The sequence below is a fragment of the Etheostoma spectabile genome, chromosome 12 (genome assembly GCF_008692095.1).
Source record: "Etheostoma spectabile isolate EspeVRDwgs_2016 chromosome 12, UIUC_Espe_1.0, whole genome shotgun sequence".
NCBI lineage: Eukaryota > Metazoa > Chordata > Actinopteri > Perciformes > Percidae > Etheostoma > Etheostoma spectabile.
This window is the reverse complement of record NC_045744.1, coordinates 25,730,421-25,739,848: the sequence shown is the minus strand read 5'-3', so window position 1 is coordinate 25,739,848 and position 9,428 is coordinate 25,730,421. Positions and strand designations below refer to the sequence as shown.

At 40.3% G+C, this 9,428-nt stretch overlaps 1 protein-coding gene across 4 annotated transcripts; it reads right to left on the bottom strand.

Annotated features, from left to right (window-relative positions):
- Window positions 1–2,483: 2,483 nt before the first annotated feature.
- On the bottom strand, window positions 2,484–7,994 carry LOC116698919 (uncharacterized). Of its 4 annotated transcripts, none has more exons than XM_032531158.1 (4): window positions 7,530–7,994; window positions 5,463–5,516; window positions 3,143–3,243; window positions 2,484–2,737 (listed from the first exon to the last, which is right to left on the bottom strand). In XM_032531158.1, the coding sequence occupies exons 1-4, from the start codon at window positions 7,612–7,614 to the stop codon at window positions 2,693–2,695; spliced, it is 285 nt and encodes a 94-aa protein (XP_032387049.1). In that variant the 5' UTR covers window positions 7,615–7,994; the 3' UTR covers window positions 2,484–2,692. The 4 variants fall into 4 exon arrangements, with proteins under 4 accessions (XP_032387049.1, XP_032387048.1, XP_032387050.1 ...); XM_032531159.1 differs by having other exon boundaries at window positions 2,510–2,734; XM_032531157.1 differs by having other exon boundaries at window positions 2,504–2,737; window positions 3,143–5,516; window positions 7,530–7,980.
- Between the last annotated feature and the right edge of the window lie 1,434 nt (window positions 7,995–9,428).

Here is a 9,428-nt window from a genome sequence, read left to right as displayed (position 1 = left end):
CATGCATATGGCAGCCGCGCTGCCTGGAAGGGACATGTTGGGGCCAAAACCACCAAACACCAAGTGATGGAGAACATTAGTAAACACCTCCACTGTGGATATTGTCATTTGTACACAACAAAACACAAAACATTTATTCACATTAAGCACTGACTACATGCTGAAACGTCAGTATTTGCTTCCCTTCATACATGATGCATTGGAAACACATAAAAAGAAATGATGAATGGGAACATATAGAAATACTCATAAATTACTGGAGTGTAAATGAAATATAGATACACTTTCTACAATTCTCTTTCTACATATTTTTAATTACTTTCATTGAATTTTTGACAAAGTAGGGACTGTAATGAAATTTGAACAACTGTAAAGCAACATTCAAACATTTGGGTAATTTTTGATTAAATCTTGTCATCGCATCTTAAAAAGTTCACTTTATTTCTTTATGTATTTATTTATATTACTTAAAATGTAAGGCAATTGATTATATGCAATTCATAATATGAAACTTTTCTTATATTGGGGCTATTTGGGAGATAGCCAACGTCTTATGTCAAGAAAACATTTCCCCCCCACAGGTTGTTTAGCGTGTGACAGGAGGTGAGGTAGCCCGCAGCTCAGTCAACAGGGCTGATTGCGTAGTATGTAAAAGGGACGGCCGTAAAATATGAAGGGGGTTCGTCCCCTTTGAGAACTAGCCTTCAAAGACATTTGAGTCACGGACCATCTGGTCAAAACCAAATAGCCATGGACATGTGAGATACTAATTATAGAGTGCCATGATAGTTTTTAAGTGTTGACCAATGGTTGGACGTTTTGTGCTGTGTTCACGTACGTGCTGAGGTTGATAAATAGTATAAAATACCAAACAGCTAAGCATTTACACGCTTTCCTGTGGGAGTATATTCAGACTTGATTTCCTCTTCTTTGTTATAGCATAGCTCTTAAATGCTTTCATATCTTATCTTGGACAGCAATAAGCCAGCTCTCCAGAGGCATCTGTAGAGGCCCCAAGCTTTGACTGTTCCTTTAAGAGCTTTTCTCTCTGTATACGTTTTTGATACTATTGATGAATGGAAACACTCACTCTTGTGTTCACCTTAAAGCACTGTGTAGCTGATTTCTTATTGATGGATTAGTGAAGCACCATCTTTCTCGTGTCTTGCATGCGAGTCAATGCACTTCAGATTCTAGATGTCTGATATTTAATATAGATTTTATGATTGTAGTTTCCAAAATGTAAATTGTAAGTTTGTTAGAGATGCTTTAGTTTAATTTAGAATGTAGCTTTAACTATCCACATGTAGTATTCTGAGCATTGTACATAGTATGTATTCATACCAAATTATTTAAAACAACAATAATAATGAGATAGTTAAAAACAACACAGTAATGCGTTAAGTCAAATGAAAATCAGAACACACTAAATCACATTTGTTCAACATTTATTTCTAAATTACATAAGAATTAAAATATTGTATACATATGTAAAAAGAAACATTTAGAAACTTTTCTTACATGTTTTGCATTAGTAAGTAGATAAACAGTATATACTAACATACTGTGTTTAAATTCACAAACTTAACACTTTATAATATTTGAATTCAGTCTCTGTGTCTGTGGTGACTGCTTCCTGTGTGTGTGAGGTGCTTCCCAAATCCACCAGCACAGAAGAAGAAGAAGCAGATGGTGAAAACTTCCTCTGTGCTGGTCAGGCAGGAGCTCGTAGTAGTCTTCAATGGGTCTTCAGCTCGTAATTGGTGCCTGGAAGCAAGTAGGGTGCTGAGAGTGGTCCAGTGGTCTGCTGTGGTGCTGGGTCTGCCTGAGATGATAGGTTGGTTGACGTCTGTGGTCCAGTGGTCTGCTGTGGTGCTGGGTCTGCCTGAGATGATAGGTTGGTTGACGTCCGTGGTCCAGTGGTCTGCTGTGGTGCTGGGTCTGCCTGAGATGATAGGTTGGTTGACGTCTATGGTCCAGTGGTCTGCTGTGGTGCTGGGTCTGCCTGAGATGATAGGTTGGTTGACATCCGTGGTCCAGTGGTCTGCTGTGGTGCTGGGTCTGCCTGAGATGATAGGTTGGTTGACGTCCGTGGTCCAGTGGTCTGCTGTGGTGCTGGGTCTGCCTGAGATGATAGGTTGGTTGACGTCCGTGGTCCAGTGGTCTGCTGTGGTGCTGGGTCTGCCTGAGATGATAGGTGGGTTGACGTCCGTGGTCCAGTGGTCTGCTGTGGTGCTGGTCTGCCTGAGATGATAGGTTGGTTGACGTCCGTGGTCCAGTGGTCTGCTGTGGTGCTGGGTCTGCCTGAGATGATAGGTTGGTTGACGTCCGTGGTCCAGTGGTCTGCTGTGATGGTGGGTCTGCCTGAGATGATAGGTGGTTGACGTCCGTGGTCCAGTGGTCTGCTGTGGTGCTGGGTCTGCCTGAGATGATAGGTTGGTTGACGTCCGTGGTCCAGTGGTCTGCTGTGATGGTGGGTCTGCCTGAGATGATAGGTTGGTTGACGTCCGTGGTCCATTGGTCTGCTGTGGTGCGGGTCTGCCTGAGATGATAGGTTGGTTGACGTCCGTGGTCCAGTGGTCTGCTGTGGTGGTTGGTCTGCCTGAGATGATAGGTTGGTTGACGTCCGTGGTCCAGTGGTCTGCTGTGGTGCTGGGTCTGCCTGAGATTATAGGTTGGTTGACGTCCATTCTCAGCTGCCTGACGAGTGCCAAAATCCCAGAGGAATCCTGCCCTGCTAAAACAGACAAAACAGTGAGTAATGTTGAACACAGCTATACAGTATTGCACTGTTGGTAGCTGTTTTGTTGAGTTTGGCCTCCAATGACAGAATGATAAACAATGGAATAATATTCAAGAAGGTTTCTGTAATAAATATAATCCACATGTGTAGAGTTAACTTATCACTGCTTTATGTCCCTGCTGGTACTTCTGTAGTACGCCACGGCACAATGCTATCCTTGGGGTCACACACTGCTCGGAATTGCCGTTGTACACTCAAAATTCAAATTATTTAAACTTTGACCTTTCAAAGCACAACCAATTCCAGAACGTTCCTGCGCTGCGCTTTGCCTCTCTGCGCCCTACCTCACGGTTTTGCTACAGATCATGTGTAGGCGGCTTTAGTGAGGGGATTACTTACTTGGCCATGTGAAAGAAAGGCAACCACTGCTCTTTTGCTGGACTTGTAGTCATCCCAGTCCTGTGGTCGTCCATCCTTCTCATCTGGTCCAGAGTAAACACCTAGAAAAATTATGACAGTAAAACAATGAGTAAGATTTATTATGCCTTAACTATTCAATAAGTGAGATTACTGTCAATAATTGTTAACTTACCTCTGGTATAGGCATCTGTAGCTTAGTTTAAAAAGTGATACCTTGGGCAAAACACTGAACCCCACATTGCTCCCCATGGTCAGGCGAGTGCCTTGCGTGGTAGCTTTCTGGCGATGGGGATTTGCGGATTTGTTATTGTTGTGCTTGTGATCTCTACACTGATACTTATTTGTTTTGTTATTATTTTATTGTTGGAGTAATGTTTAACTAAAGCACTGCTTGACACCATGTTGTGTTTATACACCATCAGGGCCATATTATGGTTTGTTGTATGGTATTGTCAATTATCTATTGTTTGTTATACATGTCTGTTTTTATTTTTAACATGACTGCCTCATGGGTTAAGTGCCCAAGACAAATTTCCAACATGGCGGGACAATAAAGTTAATCTTGATCTAGTGTGTGAATGAAAGTGCTACATAAATGCAATTAATATAGGTATCACATACTGTACATTACCATTAAAGCTAACTATTAATCAAAAGAGAAAATAACCCTGATGCTAGATGCTACCTGAGTCATAGCCAACCCCGCCAAAACACATGGGAAGAATACGTAAATCTTTGCCAGCCTTCAAGATTACAAAGAGACAATCCTGCTTCCAGATAGGTACAAATAGGCCCTGGTGCAATACTCTACCAAAGGAGTTATCTACCCCGTTAGACGCAAAGGTTTTCCAATCCTGCAGCAAACAGTCCCAAACTCTGTCCTAATCAGAGTCGCTATCTTCAGTTCCTTGCATGTTATCAAGAGGAACCATCCAGTATCTCCTGAATGTGGAGGGGCCGAGGCCTGAAGAGGAGTGTGCAGACTCCCTGGAGCTGTCTTCCCTTCTTCTGTCTGTGGAGGGGCCGAGGCCTGAAGAGGAGCGTGCAGATTCCCTGGAGCTGTCTTCCCTTCCACTGTCTGTGGAGGGGCCGAGGCCTGAAGAGGAGCACGCAGATTCCCTGGAGCTGTCTTCCCTTCTTCTATATGTGGAGGGGCCGTTGCCTGAAGAGGAGGTTGGCAACTCATTGAGGCTGTCCTCACAATTCCCCTTCAGCCTCTTCATACTTACCTGCAAGGTGTCACTCTCTTCCCTGCTTCTCTTTGTGGGGGGGCCGAGGCCTGAAGAGGAGCGCGCAGATTCCCTGGAGCTGTCTTCCCTTCTTCTGTCTGTGGAGGGGCCGAGGCCTGAAGAGGAGCATGCAGACTCCCTGGAGCTGTCTTCCCTTCCACTGTCTGTGGAGGGGCCGAGGCCTGAAGAGGAGCATGCAGACTCCCTGGAGCTGTCTTCCCTTCTTCTATATGTGGAGGGGCCGAGGCCTGAAGAGGAGCATGCAGACTCCCTGGAGCTGTCTTCCCTTCCACTGTCTGTGGAGGGGCCGAGGCCTGAAGAGGAGTGCGCAGACTCCCTGGAGCTGTCTTCCCTTCTTCTGTCTGTGGAGCGGCCGAGGCCTGAAGAGGAGTGTGCAGACTCCCTGAGGCAAAGGTGTGACCTTTGAGAGGCTGAGGGACAACCATATTCAGGTTCTCTCACTTGCAGCGCAGGAAGCCCGTGCAGCGGACCACCAAATGGGAGGTGCCAGAATGGCTCACCAGTGGGAAAGGAAGGACGCAGTGGTTTAAATTGCTGCCAAAAACTTGGAGGTGGGAAGTGCTCGATGAGAGGGGAGTAAGGTAGGATGTTGACATCATCATGAAAACTAGAACCATCACGACAACCATCACTATAACCATCACTATAACCATCACTATAACCAGCAATATAACCAGCACTATAACCAGCACTATAAGCATTACCAGCACTAAAATCATCACAATAACCATCAACATAACCATCTCTAAAACCATCACTATGACCATCACTATAACCACCACTACCACTACCACCATCACTATCAACGTCACCATCTCTATCAACGTCACCATCACTATAACCATCACCATAACTATCACTACAATTTTCAACATCCACTTGCTCCTCTTCCTCTGCATTCTCGTCCTCTTCAGACATGGAGCCATACCCAAGATCTACAGACTGGTTAGACCAGTCGTCTTCATCCTCTGAGTCTTCATCCTCCCACTCCTCAAATTGATGTTCATCTTCTCTGAGAGGGGGAAAACGGTGACCAATGTTATACTCACCTTCCTCTTCAGGGAGGCCAGGTTCTGCAGGATGTGGGAAGTTGTCTACACGGCCTGAGGGAAACAAAGATCAAACGTAAAACCTCTTGTTTAACTAAAATGTTTAATGTGACTTCATATAATAAGGAGTTCTCATAACATTAATTATTTGGATTAAATTAGCAACAATTAAAGTTAAAATAAGAACAGCATACATATGGAGCTAGATTTGTTTCTTTATTACATGCAAAAAAGTAAAAATGTAAAAAAAATGTTTGAGAGAAAAGGTTGTCACACTGATAGCAAAAAAGGATTTTATGAGAGAGAATACAATATTTGAGAGAAAAGGTTTTCATATCAATGGCAAATATTTGAGACTAAAAAAAAGTTTAAATATAAATTTGAAAAAGAAATTTCTCTTAAAATACTTTTTTTAAACTCTCAAATATATTATTTTTCCTATCAGTGTGACATTTTTTTTTCTTTTCTCAGGATTTTTTTTCAATGTGAAAATATTGTCATGGGCAGGGCCACGTTCCTATTGGCCAATCGGGTGATCACTGTCTTGAATTTTTTTTTTCACACTGATAGCAAAAAATATATACATTTGAGAGTTTAAAAATGTATTTTGTTTTTTCTCAGAAATACATTTTAAAAATTTCAAACTTATATTTAAGCTTTTGCTATTGGTATGAAAACTTTTCTCTCAAATATTTTTTTTTTCTCTCATAAAATGCTTTTTTGCTCTCAGTTTGATCATTTTTTCTCTCAAAACCTTCTCTCTTCATTTATTTTCTCGCTTGTAACAAAGAAACAAATCTAGCTCCATACATACATACATACATACATACATACATACATACATACATACATACATACATACATACATACATACATACATACATACATACATACATACATGCATGCATACATACATACATACATACATGCATACATACATACATACTGTACATACATGTGTCATAAAGTCACCAACAGACAAAAGGCTATACCCTTTTTAACAGTAATGCCAAATATTGTGCAGTTTTTCCTCAGTTATTTTTAACAGGTGATGACATGATAATTAATTCATGCTGCATTCATATAAAAATAAGCATTATTTACTATTCTTGCTCACACTGAAAAACTTACCAAACTGTTGATCCGTCAAACTTGAAAAAATGACTGTTGACTTGATATTACATTGTATTCAGATATGTGGCTGAAGAGTCATATTTTATCAAATTAAAATCCCAAACAATTGTTAAAGTTTTCTGGTGTATTTATCGGAGTTGCTGAATAGAGAGCACATAACAGCAACAACAATAATAAAAATGGTAATAATAATAATTGTTATAATCAAAAGGTGTAGGCTTCAAGAACATCGCTTTGTATTTGTTGGGCGAGTAAAGAATCTCGCGTTAGGGCTTTTACGCACGGAGAGCGCAGTTCAACTGCCAGACCCAGAGGTCGAAAAAAACGTGGATAGATATTATAATAAAAGAAGTTAATATCATTTGATAAACTTTAAAACTTTTTAAGATTTAACCAACTAAACAAAGAACCTCCGCGTTCCAACCACACACATGAACGTGTCCTGGTTTGATTCCACCTGCGCGTCCTCGCCTCCCGACGTTCGATCCTAATAGCTCCATCGTCTCCATGGTGCTCAACTCAAATACTTTTTTTGGCATTTTATGAATTTTGGCCCGGTCGCCATCTTTTTTCAGCAAATTCAATGTAGCTATATTTTGTAAGATGTTTTGCCCTCAAACTGAAATAACAGTGTTTTCACATCCATACACTAATTGTTGATACATTCCACACATGTCCCGCGATATTAAACACATGCTGTCTAGCAAGTCATTATTTTACAGGATAAATTGTGAAGTAAAAGTCTGTTTTAACATCTGTTTTTCCAACAGGCCTTAACGTTAATGGCTTTCCACCTTTACATTCTAAACGTGACACCAATTTCCACAACTTTATAGCTACTGATAAAGATTGGCTATTTTTATTGAATACATCAATGAATCAGAGAGAAGTAGGCCAGACTTATAATAAAAATAAATCTAAAAATTGTCTTACCTTGCATGTGCAACCCATGGATGCGTCCCCTCGGAAAATCCGGGAGGTGCTCCTCGGGTATGCCACCAGGCAGACGAAAGGCCATTTCCAAGCTCTTCCTTTCACCACAATAGTTAGTGATTCAGAAGTTGTGTTGTTCTTTGTTGCTCTTTTATTTTTCCAAATGATCAGTTTGCAGTATGTTATCTCCAGCAGTTTAAAACTCAAAGAGTTTGTTTTCCACAGGTTCGATTTGCATGAAGCACAAGTCAAAATGCAAAGTGAGAAATTAGAATGGTCTGCAGCCCTATAGGCTCCTCGGATCGTCGTTCTGTTTCCATGACATTAATTGACGTACACGCCTGCGTTTGATTGGCCGAATGGCCACTAATGTATTTTACAGGCTAGCCTACTCATTTTTATTTTTCTGTGAAATGAAACCATCAGTTGTTTTTTTCTGATATTCTAAGTTATTACTTAGGCATTGTAAACCTTTTACAACCTGTTTCAATAATAATTAAAAAATATATCACTATTACATCACATTAAAATAGGCTTCTACAAATAGCCTAGTTAAAGATTAATAAACAGGCAGAGAGACTAACGTTTCTGTAAGTATGAATGAACCTTATTTGCATTTTGATGACAAATATATATATGTATATATATATATATATATATATATATATATATATATATATATATATATATATATATATATATATATATGTCTAAGCTTTCCTATAAAACCTTTTTTTTTTAAATGCCCCTCAAGCTGGCTGGCTCAACCGGGTAGAAAATGACCCGCCTTCACTAAATCCCTAAAATAAAGCAGATTACTTTAATTGTGAATGCCAAATCTTAGGATGAAGAATCAACCTGTTATTGATAACAAAGTGTGTGAATATCTGAATATCTGAATTTTTCCTCTTCTCAATGAAAAAACACTACATTTATTCAGTGAAGACACTAGTTGTTTTTATACAAGCTTTGTCATTATGTTTTTCTTTACTAAAGTCGAGATTTAATATAAATGTTGTTATTTTTTAAGGTGCTGCAAATGTGGTTAATATTCTTGTATCAAGTAGGCCTACTTGTAGCTCTCTGCATCCCAAAGACTGGATCCAGCCTTGACTCAGGACCTGTGTGTGTGTGTGTGTGTGTGTGTGTGTGTGTGTGTGTGTGTGTGTGTGTGTGTGTGTGTGTGTGTGTGTGTGTGTGTGTGTGTGTGTGTGTGTGTGTGTGTGTGTGTGTGTGTGTGTGTGTGTGTGTGTGTGTGTGGACATTGACTGGAACACCTGACATCCAGTTGGTGATAGTCCTGGAGCCAGACTCCTGAAGCAGGCTGTCTCAATATGATCTTCAGGATATTGACTGACATGCATACATATTAGTTCATATACTGTATGTCAATAAATCTCTTTTTGCAACATTAGGTACCTCTGGGTATCAAGCCCCATTGGTCCGGACAGGTGATTTTGGAAGATCCAGCTACCTTATCACTGAAGAAAACTTGAGATTCCTGCTATCATGTGGTTTTGTAACTACACAAATGGCTGAAATCCTGGATGTATCAGTCAGCACAGTGAAACGGCGATTGAGGCATGAATGACAGTTGCAAGGCACATACACAATTAATTTTTCTCACATTGCTTATGTTTTAAATTATTTTATTCAAAATACTGTGTTCTTTGTCAGTTTATTTACTTTCAGTGCTTGAAGGTAACGTTTTCCCAAGGAGTGCACTGTTGATCCACATACAGGCTTTAGTAACAAAATAACCTATTACAACGCCAATGTAGCAAAGTTAATGGAGCCACTAAATTAATTTTACGGTACACTGTCGAGCCCTGACATGATTTTTTTATAGCTATACATTCAGTGGAATTGATAGACACCGCTCATTTAAGCTAGCTTTGG

What these genes read in the sequence shown, in the direction of transcription:
- LOC116698919 (XM_032531157.1), bottom strand. Translation starts at nt 7,614, where the DNA reads ATGGCCTTTCGTCTGCCTGGTGGCATACCCGAGGAGCACCTCCCGGAT. An exon ending in CCATGGGTTGCACATGCAAG is followed by an intron (nt 5,517 to 7,529) that starts GTAAGACAATTT and finishes TGTTTCCCTCAG; the next exon opens with GCCGTGTAGACAACTTCCCA.